Consider the following 15,832-nt stretch of genomic DNA (forward strand, 5'->3'; position numbering starts at 1 on the left):
TTTTTTATTGGAGTATAGTGGCTTCCCTGGTGGTTCAAATAGTAAAGAATCTGCCTGCAATGTGGGAGACCTAGGTTCAATCCCTGGGTTGGAAGGATCCTCTGGAGGAGGGCATGGCAACCTACTCCAGTATTCTTGCCTGCAGAATCCCCATAGACAGAGGAGCCCGGTGGGCTGTAGGCCATGGGGTTGCAAAGAGTCAGACATGACTGAGCAACCAAGCACAGCCCGGCACATAGTTGCTTTACAATGTTGTGTTAGATTCTTCTGTACAGTAAAATGAATCAGTTGTAGGTATATGTATGTATAGCTGATTCCTTTTGGACTTTCTCCCCATTCAGGTCACCACAGTGCATCAATGGATGAATGGATAAAAGGGATTTGATATTTACATACAATGAATATTATTCAGCCATGTAAAGGAATGAAATGGGGTCATTTATAGAGACATGGATGGACCAAGAGAATGTTATACAGACTAAAGTCAGAAAGAGAAAAAAATATATAGTATATTAACACACATATGTGGGTAGAGGTGTTATTTATCTTTTCTTCAGCAGAAAGACAATGAAAAGCTGCCCTTCAGGCACAACTGGTTTTAATGGAAAAAGAGGCCAGCCAGTGGGAGACATGGGTTCCTTACCTCCTCTCCTGCCTCAATGTCTCGGACTGCACGCAGCAAGAGGTGGGGCCCATTGAACACAATCGAACAGTTGGGGTCACAGCTGTGATTGAGCAAAGACATACTGGAGAAAAGAAAAAAAAGGAGAATACTGTGGCTCAGTAGACAGAATCAAACATCTAAATTTAACAACTATAATGGCAAAAGACACTTTAATTTAGGGGCAGGGGGACAGGTAGGGTTGACAGTGTACCAGGGATTGAGTCCTCTCGGGGCACTAGCCTGCTTCCCATGAAGTGAAAGGCTCCCTGGGTGAAAGCTCATTAGGGAAGTTTGTTAATAAACTTTAGGGGATGGGGAGGTGGCTGTCTCATTAGGTACCAGCTACTAAGGCGACCCAGCATGAAGATGGGGGAAAACGAACTGTCTTGCAAAGGAAAAATTTCTGAGGTAAAGGGATACCTTATTTACTTCTGAGGTAAGTAGGAAGCAGCCAAAATACCCCTGAGCTTCCCACTCGGGATCACATTTGTTGAACTCCTTCAGCGGAACTGCCAACTTTGCTAGAACACATGCAACCATGTCACAGAATAATTAGAAGTACTTCCTCTTCAACAGAATGTTGAGATTATCCCACTACCAAGACCCTCATGCATTCCAGGCCGTGGCCAAGTCATTTCATTACCTTGGAGGAATACCTTTTACTTTTGGGAAAGGGAATGTATTTAAGCTGCCACCACATTTGATAATAATTAGAAATAACTCTAAGTGGACATTCACTATGTGAAGAGCACCTTCTTAGCACACGAGCATGTTGATCAAATTTCATCATCACAATAATCTTACGAGAGTCATTTATTGATCCATACCATAGACCTGTGGTTTATAACACATGAGAAATAAGAAGCTGACTTCTCAGATTCACAGTTAATTATAAGAAAGACCCTCTTTGTATTTGGACGCTAATAGCCTGAAAACAAAATGAAATTCAGAGTGCTCGTTGAAGGGGAATCTAGCAGCTCGGCAATACAGATCACCTGGGTGAGAGCTGGAGAGAGCTCTTTGGGAGACCAGAGCCTAAGAGGGTTCCACCTCATGGAGCATTGGGGTTCAGAGTAAGGTCAAGGTCAGGTGAAGTCGCTCAGTCATGTCCGACTCTTTGCAACCCCACAGACTGTAGCCTACCAGGCTCTTCCATCCATGGGATTTTCCAGGCAAGAGTACTGGAGTGGGTGGCCATTTCCTTCTCTAGAGGATCTTCCAGACCCAGGGATCGAACCCAGGTCTCCCGCATTGTAGGCAGACGCTTTACCGTCTGAGCCACCAGGGGTTCAGAGTAGGCAGAGCCAAAAGACAAAATGGACCCAACTGGTGCATTACAGCAAGTCTGGTGTAATAATCATATGATCAGCCCAGAAGGCTAGGGAATAAGACCAGGGCAGGGTGGTTTACTAGCACCCACAATTTTTTTTTTTTTAATGTTTGTGGGTTTTTTTTTTTTTCCTTTTTGGTCATGCCCTGTAGCATGTGGGATCCTAGTTCCCTGACCAGTGATCAAACCCACACACCCTCTGTGCTGGAAGCACACAGCCTTAACCACTGAACCACAGGGCACTCCTCAACACAATTCCCAACAAGAATTTAGGTCTGAGGTCTGCCTCTCCATTAATAGCATAGAACATAATGTGGGGTTATAAAACTGTTTTCTTTAAAATTCACATTTTCCATTTTTCTTGTAATTTATCATTAAGTTTCAAGCTTGGCTCTCAAACCAGCTGCATGTAATAGCCTTTCTAACTACTTTTAAAAGGTTGGGGAGCTGGGTGGGAATTAAAGAGGCTTCTTCCAGTAAATGAAATAGCATCCACCCTACCTAGGATACAGGCCAACACCAACTTCCTGCATCTCTGCATTACAGATGGTGAAAGAGTTGCAGATCACCTGTAAAAACAAGAGGGAAACAGTCAGGATTACCTGTCACCTAAGAAACCTAAGAAACCTCACAGGCAAAAGAACAAAAATTGTCAAAATAAAATGCAAGAGCCTTTTAGTAGTTGCTTTGGAAAGACTCAAGCCAAACATGGATACTCTTCCATTTGTAAAAGAACATGTCTGGGACATACTTTCCTTAAGTTTGAGAACTGATGGCATATGGATAATCTTTAAAAACAATATTTTTCTGTCAGTATCATGGTGACACAATAAAAAGGTCATGATATGATGCATGAAAATCTAAATAGTATGTAGCATATAAAGAAGGCTGAGCGCTGAAGAACTGATGCTTTTGAGTTGTGGTGCTGGAGAAGACTCTTGAGAGGCCCTTGGACAGCAAGGAGATCAAGCCAGTCAATCTTAAAGGAAATCAACCCTGAATAGTCATTGGAAGGACTGATGCTGAAGCTGAAGCTCCAATACTTTGGCCACCTGATGAGAAGAACTGACTCATTGGAAAAGACTCTGATGCTGGGAAAGAAGGAGGGCAGGAGGAGAAGGGGACGACAGGATGAGATGGTTGGATAGCATCATTAATTCATTGGACACAAGTTTGAGGAAACTCTGGGAGATAGTGAAAGACAAGGAAGCCTGGTGTGCTGCAGCCCATGGGGTCACAAAGACTGGACACGACTTAGTGACTGAACAACAATGCAGTGTGTGATCCTGTTCTTTAAATATACACACAGACACACATATATATATATATATATATATATATATATATATATATATATAAAATTTGTATACATTTAAAAAAAGAACTTTGGGTGGTTAAATGCAGAAATATCAACAACATCAAATATCAACATCAAAAACAACCACACCACCACCACCACAAAACCCTCAGGCTTAAACCAGCACAATCTACTCCTCTACATCAAGTATTCAAAATTCAGAATACAAATAATCTATTTATTGAGAACAAAGTCTCATCATGTTAGATTTTTCATGCAAACAAACTGCCTATAGTTTCCAAATGCCACTGTGTATCTGGGGAATAACAGCAACTTGTCTTTTATTCCTACAAAGGGTGAAGTACATCCTGAGTAAGTCTGCGATCCAAGCTGATGACCAACCATATGAGCACAGGAAGTAATTCAATCAGGCTATGTACGGCACTGACTTGGCACATGGAACCCCACACTGAGTGTACAGCACAGTCCTATATCCTATGAGGCGATGGGGCAAAAGAAATAAAAGATGCAATCACTGCACTTGGGGAATTTAAAACCTATGGAAGGGCATACAGAACCATGGAAAGAGCAGTGGACTTATAAAATCTAGGGCCTGGCCATAAATTCTGTCTCAGGGAGGTATTAGGGATAGAACAAGAAAGAAAAAAATAAAGATTCCTGCCTTCATGGAGCTTAAGTACTAGCAGGGAAGACATGAATATTTGATAGAAAAATGACACATGTGGATAAATGCTAAGAAAGAAATAAAGGGCAGAAAAAGGTGTTCAGGAAAGTTCTTTAGGACAATTAAGCAGAAATCTGAAGGAACTCTGGAAATGAACGTGTGTGTATCTAGGTGATGATGGTTCATGTCACAGCAAGTGCAAAGGCCCTGAGGTGGGAATGCTCTTGGGTACAAAAAAACAGCAAGAAGGCTGATGTGGCCAAAGCAGAGTAGGTAAGAAGAAGCGGGGTGGGATATGAGATCAGAGAGGTAGCTAGATCATATAGGGACTTACAGCCAGGCCTGGATTTTACTGTAAATGAGACAGAAAGCCACTGTGTTTATTCTGACCAAGGAGTGATTGGATCTGGTTTCTGTTTTGAAAGGATCACCCTGGCTGTTCTGTAGTGAATGGCTATAGAAACTCACAACTGGAAGTAGAGGAAACAGTTAGGAGACCAAGCCAACAGCCCAGGCAAGAGATGATGGTGGCATGGAGGCTGGTAGCTGTAGAAATGGGCAGGAGCGGGTGGTACTGCTGATGGATTGCTTATGGAGATGAAAAGAGCCTAGGATGATGTTCAAGTATGGGGCCTGAACAAGACTGCCATCGCCATATCTGTGAAGAAGACTGAAAGGAGCCAGGTTTGGTTACTAGCGTTGGGAGGAAGTCCAGTGGCTTTGTTTTAGTGATGCTAAACTTGAAGTGACCTATTAGACATCTAGCCAAGACTAAGAATCAGCAATTGGGGTTCAGGGGAACAGTTAGGGCTGGACATTGACACTCAGGACAAAACAGAACAAAACCCATCAAGAAGGAGACAGAAAAGGCCACCACAGACTTGAGATGAACCAGTGTCTACAAATGGATTCTGGTTTGTTGTTATAAAGTTTCTGCAAAGGAAAAAGCAGCAATAGGAATTTCTCTAAGTCAGCTTTACGTGAAAGAACATAAAGTATGAAAAAGCATTCAGTCCTTTTAGTCTCTTTCACTGTTCCAAAGAGCTCTTAGATGAAATCTAGTGCAACCTATCATGATTTGGCATTTTTCCTCTACAAGTCTGATAAAACTGCAGTTTTAAGTCAGGAAATAAATTGGTGTACATATACATACTTTAGACACACACTCATTAAATTGCTTTAAGGGCATCTGTTTCATATTAAGCTGCAACAGTGTACTGCCTATACATATTTATGCATAAAATGGATGTTAAAAATACAGGACAAAAGATCCTGTACTTTGTTTTTGAAACTTCATAAATATTTTTAAATGGGTATGAATCTTTTAGGGGGAAATATACATTAGAACATCTATTTTAAATGTGTAATCAGGACTTTACCTAAAACAATTCACCAATGAAAAGCCAGGTCAAACAAATCTAATTTACTAACTTTTGAATCAAACCAAAATTAAAAAATTTTTCTGAACTATAAGGAAACTAAAGGTTTTTTCCAAAATAGGCATTCTGATGGAATTTTTAAAAAGGACAAGCTAACAAGGGGAAATACCAACTTGGCTCTCTCTTACTTCAGGAAACTCTTACTGATCCCAAGACTTAGCTGACTTTTACTTATCTCTTTAGCAGCATTTATCACACTGAATCATTTATCCATTTACTTGACCCAACTAGATCATAAAATACTCAGAGGGTGCTGATAGAGTTTCATTCACCACTGTATCTCCCTGCCTAGCACAGTGCCTGACACATGGAAGACACTAAGAAACATTTTTTTCCAATAGATGGTTGTTTGGGTATAGACCTTAGCATGCCCAGAGAGTCATTATCCAAATAGGGTATGAGAAGATGCCAGAAACAAATCAAAAGTATCCTGTGGGTGTGAAGAAGGGGAGATGGATGTAATTCTGTACCATGAAAAAGAATAAGTAGAAGTTAACCTTTCATCTCTCTTGTCCTTAGGCATCCAACTTTTATATTTTCTGCTCATATTTCTTTGTCCATTCTTTCTCTTTATTCCAGCTCACTTTTGTCTCGTCCTCTTTTCTTTCAGTTCAGTGAAGGGGAAGGCAGTAGTATTCATCAGAGGAGCATTAAGGACTTGTTTAATTCTCTGCTTAAAATGCCAGAGGTCCAATACACTGAGCACAAAATACGTATTTGGAAAATGAATGAACCAGTGAATAGATAGGTGATGGTCCTTCACTTTTCCTTTCACTTCTCTTCCATCTTTTCTTTTTATTGTTTATTTTCTTCCCTTCTTTTCCTATTTTCACTATTATCAATCTGTCACCATCTCTCATTCTGTCCCACTCCACAATATAAGTAGGACTGTTTTAAAGTTTTATTTAACAAGTTCTTAACAAGTCCCTCATTTGTATTCTGAGAGGTGTTATGTGCTAGTGTTACTGAGCTAGCAAAAAAAAAAAAAAAAAGTTTAATTTTTTGCATACATCTACTTTTATTTAAAAAATATTGGTTCCATTCAGTAATATGTGATTTAACAAAAGTGTTACAGGAATTCTTTTGACATATATAACTGATAGCAATGGTGGATATGAGTTAGCCCTCAGGTTTTATCTTTTTTGCATGAAATAATAGGTAGATAATATTTCCATATGTGCACTACTAGAATTTGAAAAGAATTCCTTTTTATACCAAGAGATAAAAGAATGTATATGGAGCCAAAAATAAAAGTTTAGACATTTTCCAAAATATTATCTCTATATAAAACATTTTCTTAGGAAATTAAACAGGTTAAACAATTAATGAATATTTCACACAATAGAAAAGCCTATTAATGGGATTATATCTAAGAAAGCAATTAGGTTAAAAAAGTAGTTTTAAAAACTAAGCTTGACTATTACTATAAGAATATTTCCCATGACATGAAACTAAAACATACATTTAAAGTATTTTATAATTATTGAATGTAACATCATGTATACTCTTTATAATTTTTCTTTTGAAATAACTGAAAGTATTTATAAGATAAACTGTAGCCTTTCTATATGGTAAAAACTTAGTGAATGAGTAGAAGTAGCCATAGAACATCTCTGTTTTGTAAAAACAACAAAAACTAAAGTGAACTTTAAAATATTCTATAAACCAAATTCTTAAGTCATTTTGTTCATGTTCTAGGTCCAGAACCTGACATTTTTGTTTTGAGTTTAAAAACTTCTCTGCAGCAATCAATACCACTTATTTAAATTTCAAATCTTTTGGGTCAAATTTTCTGAACTAGGAGCCTTCTATTATTGTGCCAGACAAATGAGGATGTTTGAGACACAAGGGGAAATCACCAACATAATGGCTTTTAACGGCAAAGCTGAACAGCTATAAGAGAGCTTACCACCAATTCAGAACAGAGTAATTCTACACCCTAATAGGAGAAGCCATCCACTTCCCAGCTGCCCCCACCCAGCCCAATTACTGATTTTTACAAAGAACTGAGTCTTGTGTGCAAGTAGCTTTAGTTGGTTTCTAGCCTACTTCAAAGAATGCTTTCAATTTCAAAATATATAAATTTTAAAACACATTTAAACATAAGGGAACTCAGTTTCTGAACCGAATATAAAGTGGTTTCCTCAAAGACCATCTGCATCTCCTTAAAAATTTCTCTATTTGAAGCATAAATAGAATGCTCAGGACACAGGACTTTTGACACACAGAGTTTATTAATTAGAGTACCTTTTCAAAAGGAAGTCTACTGCACTTAGTTTTATTAAGCTCTGTGGACAGAAGGAAAGGAAGAAGAGTAGGCAGGAATGAAAACCAAAAGCAGGGGTTTTCATTCAAAATAACGGCCCTCCCCACTACTCCTTGAACTAACAATTCTCTAACTTTACAAGCAAGATAAGCATTTTAGTCAGGGAATATTATTCTCTTTCCATAGAAGATGATATTTTATTGAATAGAAATTCTTTCCAAACATTCTCACGAATCTTAAGAGATTAAAATCTTTATTTCTTGCTCCCTCCAATCTGCATGGCAAATATTTATCCCTCTTTCATGACTCAAAGCAGGCCTGTCCTAATACCTCCTTCCTTTGGTCACTCATTTACAGTCTTTTCCTAGCCTTGAAGATGAAGGTTTTGCAGTCTCCAGACCAGAAGAACAACGGGAGGAGACCAGGCTGCAGAAGAAGTTTTCTCAAAAGACAAAATCATAAATTCCAGGATCCACAAGTGTTCCCCAGGCTTACAACAGTAAGGATGGTTGTGACATCTGTTTCAATTAGGACTTTTAACAATCTATATACAAGACAAGCGCTGCAATGTATTTGCCCTTTATCAGGAAGTAGCTGGCGAGCCTCCGTGTTGTGCTGTGAGCGGGCTGTAAGGAGGTGGGGGGCAAACCAGTCTGCATGAGATCCCATCACTGAGCCACGTCTCTGCTGCACTGCAAGCCCCGTGGAAGTCTGACATTATAATGTTTACTAATGTGCTATCTCACTTGCAAACCTAATGGACCACTGGTTAAAGATAGCAAGCAGGATTGTAAGGGGGAACACACAAAAAAATAATTCTATAAATAAATTATATAAAGAATTCTATAAATCTGATCCAAGATATTCCATATAATGACTTTGATCTGGTTTAAATTCTTACATAGCACCTCCAGACATTTCTAGTGTTTAGAAAATGTTAGAGAATGTATAATGAGTACATAATCTTATTTTTAGCAGGTGACATGAACTCTATTAAAGTCCTGTGCATGCTGTGCTAAGTCGCTTCAGTCGTGCCCAACTCTGTCCACTTGCAGAGTGTTATTTGTCACCTAAAACCTTCTCTCTTGCTTCATCGCTTAGAACATGAAAATTGTGAAATCTAATCTAACTGGATTTTGAAAAGTAAATGATAGTAATGGCAAACATCAGGGCACGAAATCATGATACTAAGGCCAAACCAAAAATACTCATTTAAAAATCTATTTGTTGACACTGAAATAGATGGGGAAACAGTGGAAACAGTGTCAGACTTTATTTTTTTGGGCTCCAAAATCACTGCAGATGGTGACTGCAGCCATGAAATGAAAAGACGCTTACTCCTTGGAAGGAAAGTGATGACCAACCTAGATAGCATATTGAAAAGCAGAGACATTACTTTGCCAACAAAGGTTCGTGTAGTCAAGGCTATGGTTTTTTCCTGTGGTCATGTATGGATGTGAGAGTTGGACTGTGAAGAAGGCTGAGCGCCGAAGAATTGATGCTTTTGAGGTGTGGTATTGGAGAAGACTCTTGAGAGTCCCTTGGACTGCAAGGAGATCCAACCAGTCCATTCTGAAGGAGATCAGCCCTGGGTGTTCTTTGGAAGGAATGATGCTAAAGCTGAAACTCCAGTACTTTGGCCACCTCATGCGAAGAGTTGGCTCATTGGAAAAGACTCTGATGCTGGGAGGGATTGGGGGCAGGAGGAGAAGGGGACGCCAGAGGATGAGATGGCTGGATGGCATCACTGACTTGATGGACGTGAATTTGAGTGAACTCTGGGAGTTGGTGATGGACAGGGAGGCCTGGTGTGCTGCGATTCATGGGGTCTCAAAGAGTCAGACACAACTGAGCTACTGAACTGAACTGATGGTCAATTAATCCACAACAAAGGAGGCAATATTACACAAAGTTGGAAAGATAGTCTCTTCAACAAAGGGTGCTGGGAAAACTGGATGGCTACATGTAAAAAAATGAAATTAAATCATTCCTTAATACTATACACAAAAAGAAGCTCAAAATGGATTAAATGCCTAAATGTTAGACTGGACACTATAAAACTCTTAAAAAGAACATAGGGGAAAAAAAAAAAAGAACATAGGAAGAACACTCTCTGACATAAATCACAGCAATTATCTTTTTCAATCTGTCTCCTAGAATCATGGAAATAAAAACAAAAATACACAAATAGGACCTAATTAAACTCAAAAGTTTTTGCATAGCAAAGGAAACAATAAACAAAACGAAAAGACAACCCACAGATTAGGAGAAATTATTTGCAAATGATGTGACCGACAAGGGCTTAGTCTCCAAAATTTATAAATGGCTCATGAGGATTAACTTCATCAAAACAAACAACCCATCCAAAAAGTGGGCAGAACCTCAACAGACATTTCTCCAAAGAAGACATGCAGATGGCCAAGAGGCACATGAAAACATGTTCAACATCACTAGCTATTAGAGAAATGCAAATCAAAATTAAAATGAGATATCCCTCAGTTCAGTCACTCAGTTATGTCCGACTCTTTGCGACCCCATGGACTGCAGCACCCCAGGCTTCCATGTCCATCACCAAGTTCCGGAGCTTCCTCAAACTCATGGCCATTGAGTCGGTGATGCCATTCAACCATCTCATCCTCTGTTGCCCCCATTCTCCTCCTGCCTTCAATCTTTCCCAGCATCAGGGTCTTTTCCAATGAGTCAGTTCTTCCCATCAGGTGGTCACAGGATTGGAGTTTCAGCTTCAGCATCACTCCTCCCAATGAATATTCAGGGCTGATTTCCTTTAAGATTGACTAGTTTGATCTCCTTGCAGTCCAAGGGACTCTGAAGAGTCTTCTCCAAAACCATAGTTCAAAAGCATCAGTTCTTTGGTGCTCAGCTTTCTTTATAGTCGAACTCGCACATCCATACATGACTACTGGAAAAACCATAGCTTTGACTAGATGGACCTTAGTTGGCAGAGTAATGTCTCTGTTTTTTAATATGCTATCTAGGTGGTCATAGCTTTTCTTCCAAGGAGCAAGTGTCTTTTAATTTCATGGCTGCAGTCACCATCTGCAGTGATTTGGGAGCCCCAAAAAATAAAGTCTGTCACTGTTTCCAATGTTCCCCCATCTAACTACCATGAAGTGGTGGAACAGGATACCATGATCTGTTTTCTGAATGTTGAGCTTTAAGCCAACTTTTTCACTCTCCCCTTTCACTTTCATCAAGAGGCTCTTTAGTTCTTCGCTTTCTGCCATAAGGATGGTGTCATCTGCATATCTGAGGTTATTGTTATTTCTGCCAGCAATCTTGATTCCTGCTTGTGCTTCATCCAGTCTGGCGTTTGGCATGGATATCCCTCACACCAGTCAAAATGACCATCATCAAAAAATCCACAAACAATAAGTGCTGGAAAGAGCATGGAGAGAAGGGAACCCTTCTACATTGTTGGTGGGAATATATATTGGTACAGCCACTATGGAGAACAGTATGGTGGTTCCTTAAAAAACTAAAAACAGAACTGCCATATGACCCTGCAATTCCACTTCTGGGGATATACTCAGAGAAAATCATACTTTGAAGAGATACATGCACTCCAGTGTTCATTGCAGCACTATTTACAACAGCCAAGATATGGAAGCAACCTAATGCCCATTGACAGAGGGATGGATAAAGAAGATGTGGGGTGTGTGTGTGTGTGTGTGTGTGTGTGTGTGTATATATATATATAGAGAGAGAGAGAGAGAGAGAGCGCGAGCACGCACGCGCGAGCGAGCTTAGTTGGTACAAAATGCAGGTTCAATTCCTGGGACAGGAAGATCTGCTGGAGAAGGGATAGGCCACCCACTCCAGTATTCTTGTGTTTCCCTTGTGACTCAGCTAGTAAAGAATCTGCCTGCAATGCAGGAGACCTGGGTTTGATCCCTGGGTTGGGAAGATTCCCTGGAGAAGGGAAAGGCAACCCACTCCAGTATTCTTGCCTGGAGAATTCCATGGACTGTATAGTCCAGGGGGGGTTGCAAAGAGTCTGACACAACTGAGTGACTTTCACTTTCAGCCATTAAAAAGAATGAAATAATGTTGCGGCAGCATGGATAAGCCTAGAGATTGTTATACTGAGCAAAGTAAGACAGAGAAGAAATATCTTATGACATCCCTTACATGGGGAACCTGAAAAGAAATGATACAAATTAATTTATTTACAAAACAGAAACAAATCCACAGACTTAGAGAACGAACTTATGGCTGCTGGGGGGAAAGATGGTGAGAAGGGATAGTGAGGCAGTTTGGGATCGACACATACACACTGCTCTATTTAAAATAGATAACGTGCAAGGACCTACAGTATAGCACAGGGAACTCTGGTCAATGTTATGTGTCAGCCTGGATGGGAGGGGAGTTCAGGGGATAATGGATATATATGGTTGAATTTCTTTGCTGTTCACCTGAAACTATCACAATATTGATAATTGGCTATACTACTACTATTAAGTCGCTTCAGTCGTGTCCGACTCTGTGCGACCCCATGGACTGCAGCCTACCAGGCTTCTCCGTGGGATTCTCCAGGCAAGAACACTGGAGTGGGTTGCCATTTCCTTCTCCAATGCATGAAAGTGGAAAGTCAAAGTGAAGTCGCTCAGTCGTGACTGACTCCCAGCGACCCCATGGACTGCAGCCCACCAGGCTCCTCCATCCATGGGACTCTCCCGGCAACGGTACTGGAGTGGGGTGCCATTGCCTTCTCTGATAATTGGCTATACCTCAATACAAAATAAAGAGCATTAAAAAATATGTGTTGATAAATAATGCTGTTTTGGGTACAAAACTAACTTAAAGCAAATTAAACCATGTATACCACTTGTTCAATGGAAAAATTAAAAAATTGTCCTTGTGTTAAATGAATATTCATGTATGGATGTGAGCGTTGGACTATAAAGAAAGCTGAGTGCCAAAGAATTGATGCTTTTGAACTGTGGTGTTGGAGAACATTCTTCAGAGTCCCTTGGACTGCAAGGAGATCCAACCAGTCAATCCTAAAGAAAATCAGCCCTGAATATTTATTGGAAGGAGTGATGCTGAAGCTGAAACTCCAATCCTTTGACCACCTGATGGGAAGAACTGACTCATTGGAATAGACCCTGATGCTTGGAAAGATTGAAGGCAGGAGGAGAAGGGGATGACAGAGGATGAGATGGTTGGATGGCATCACTGACTCAATGGACATGTGTTTGAGTAAGCACCAGGGGTTGGTGATGGACAGGGAAGCCTGGCATGTTGCAGTTCATGGGGTCACAAAGAGTCAGACACAACTGAGTGACTAAACTGAACTAAATGAATATTATTGATTTGGTAAATGTATTATAATACAACCCAGGTAATAAATAATCTTACTTAAGTAAACTACTTTACCACATCCCATATAACAATGTATTTGGAAATGTGTGCTTCTAGACCCTAGTACATTCAAGTACTGTTTCCACAACTTTAACAGTGTCTTTCATATTTCAAGCCATGGTCACAAATAGTGTACCCTAGACATACAAGGGCCTCTTCTGGTGGCGCTAGTGGTAAAGAGCCTGCCTGCCAATGCAGGAGACATAAGAGATGCACGTTTGATCCCTGGGTTGAGAAGATCCCTTGGAAGAGGGCATGGCAACCCACTCCAGTATTCTTGCCTGGAGAATCTCATGGACAGAAGAGCCTGGTAGGCTATAGTCTATGGGGTCACAAACAGTTAGACACAACTGAAGTGACTTCACATGCATGCACACAGACATATAGAATACTCAGCATTGACTTGCCAAGGCTAAAATCAACATCAAGATCAGTATCATAAGTGAAGGGACAGCAATCATAAATTTGGGCTTTCTGTTTTACATTTTCCCCAAGGTCAAACGACCCAATGTTAGCAAAATGAGGATTCAAAGAATGAAGCCCCTTTAGATATCATGTTTGCTTTCTAAAATCCACCCACATTTTCATTTTTCTAAGGGCTTTACTCACAGCAGAACTTATTATATCTTCAACAACTGTCCTTGATAATAGAAAGCCAAACAGAAATGGTATTCACAAATTTGCCCATTGTTCTTTCCCTGGGGATATTACCTGGCATTTCACCTCCTTATAAGTCATCTGATGAAAAAACCACTTACTGTCGATGTCTGTCAAGTATGTATAAAAATACAAAGTCCTGGAACATGATTTCCATTGTTTAATTTTCCTCCCACATCCTGAGGCTCAGAACTACTATGATATTCTTAAATAATTTATTACAGGATATTGTAGGTTTCCATAGCTCTGACATAAGAGTCTTTTCTGTTAAAAATTTCATTGAGTCACGCTCCTATCCAAAAAGTTTATGACCACAGTGAACTCAACTTTTTTCCACAGAGCACACTTAAAGATTCTTTTGTTTGACCTGAATCGCAAAAAAATGCTCTCTTACATGATCATCTAGTTTCATTATTCTCTTTCCATGTAAACAGAGCAAAAATCTACCCGTGAGCAGTCGAGTATTCCTCATTGTAATTTTTCTGAAAGTGTGTTCGTCGCTCCGTCGTGTCCAACTCTTTGCGACTCTATGGACTGTAGCCGCCAAGCTCCTTTGTCCATGGAACTCTCCAGGCAAGAATACGGGAGTGGGTTGCCATTTCCTTCTCCAGGGGAGCTTCTGGACCCAGGGATTGAACCCAGGTCTCCTGCATTCTAGGCAGATTCTTTAATGTCTGAGTCACCAGGGAAGCCAATTTTTCTGAGCTCCAGTGCTCCACTTCTAAATGAAGTATGCTAGGTAATGTGCATCACCTGACTGAGCCTGAACTGGACAGAGCAGAGTATGCCTCAAATCACCTGTGTTTTTCCATCAAGTTAATGGAGAAAAAGAAAACTACAGAAAAATACTCCATGTGAAAGGTAATACTGAGCACTAACCAACTGCTTAAAATGAAAGATAAATTCACATGTGAGCTAAGGTTACGCTCACTATGTAGAAATTAAGGTGAGTATTCTTTCCAGGAGAAATGTTGGCAGGTGAGGGTTTATCATCCTGATCACACCTGACATCTCAGGGAGTGAAACCCCAGAAGCATATATTTCACCTTATACCACATGAAGTGTGCAGGGCTCCTCTACAAGCTGCACGAACCTGTACCAGGGTGCTTTGGGGACTAGGGTTTGGAGCTGTTTCTGGCAGGCAATGGCCACGGTTGAGGAAGCACTTCAGTGGGTCAATCCCTGTGTGGTTTTCCACACATACCCGATCCCTGGACACTGCCTGTTGATCCATGTGAGCGGGAGCCAGGGAAGAAAGGATACCAGGCTAGACAGAATCACAACTCTACTCCTGTGGTCCAGCGTGTGGAATGAGGCCCCGGGATGACAGTCCCTCTTGTGATCTTTCAAGGTGCGCCCCTTTATCTTCAGAAACACAGAGTCAAGTAAAAGAGAAGGTAAACCACGGCTTCATCCCCGCCCAACCCCCTTCTCCAAGAGGTAATCAGCCTTTCCCCTGCTTCCTCCAGCCACTCTTACAGACAGATACACAGGACAGACGGGTGGGATTTCAAGGCAAGGACCCAAGGTAATTATTTGTCCTTTCTTCTGGTGCCATTTTAAACTAAACAGCATAATGAATACATAACTGGTACTATTCCCAGCCTCTGTTCTGACCAAGAGCCTGAGTTGGTGACTGGATAAAACACCAGCACACGCCCTGCACCACCTTGGTGGTAAGCTACAGAGATTCCTAACGGAGGACCCTCTCCCCATTCAGACTTCATCAGAAAGTGAAGAGGAGGGTTATCTGGAAAAGCAGATTAAATATATCTTTTCTTCTGTAACGTGCGTTGCTGAAAATAAAGCTTGCTAGTCTTGGCTAGGGTGTGGGACTCTGTAGCAACAAAGCAATATATTGTTGTTCCGTTGCTAAGTCATGTCCGACTCTTTGCAAACCCATAGACTGCAACACGCCAGACTTCCTTATCTTTCAGTATCTCCTGGAGTTTGCTTAAACTCATGTTCATTGAGTCAGTGATGTCATCCAACCATCTCATCCTTTGTCACCCCCTTCTCCTACTGCATTCAATCTTTCCCAGCATCAGGGTCTTTTCCAGTGAGTCAACTCTTTACATCAGGTGGCCAAAGTATTGGAGCTTCAGCTTCAGC

General features: G+C 40.7%; 1 protein-coding gene across 10 annotated transcripts in view; it reads right to left on the minus strand.

Annotated features, from left to right (window-relative positions):
• The window catches only part of SMYD3 (SET and MYND domain containing 3), a 750,237-nt gene that overhangs the window by 170,057 nt on the left and 564,348 nt on the right, over positions 1-15,832 (minus strand). For all 10 annotated transcript variants that reach the window (XM_025287263.3, XM_025287262.3, XM_044943078.2 and 7 more), the window contains exons 6-7: positions 2,496-2,563; positions 644-746 (exon numbers count right to left, since the gene is read on the minus strand). In XM_025287263.3, the coding sequence (XP_025143048.1) occupies positions 644-746; positions 2,496-2,563 (171 nt within the window). The remainder of the gene's footprint in view (positions 1-643; positions 747-2,495; positions 2,564-15,832) is intronic.

This window comes from Bubalus bubalis, chromosome 5 (genome assembly GCF_019923935.1).
Source record: "Bubalus bubalis isolate 160015118507 breed Murrah chromosome 5, NDDB_SH_1, whole genome shotgun sequence".
Taxonomy (NCBI): domain Eukaryota; kingdom Metazoa; phylum Chordata; class Mammalia; order Artiodactyla; family Bovidae; genus Bubalus; species Bubalus bubalis.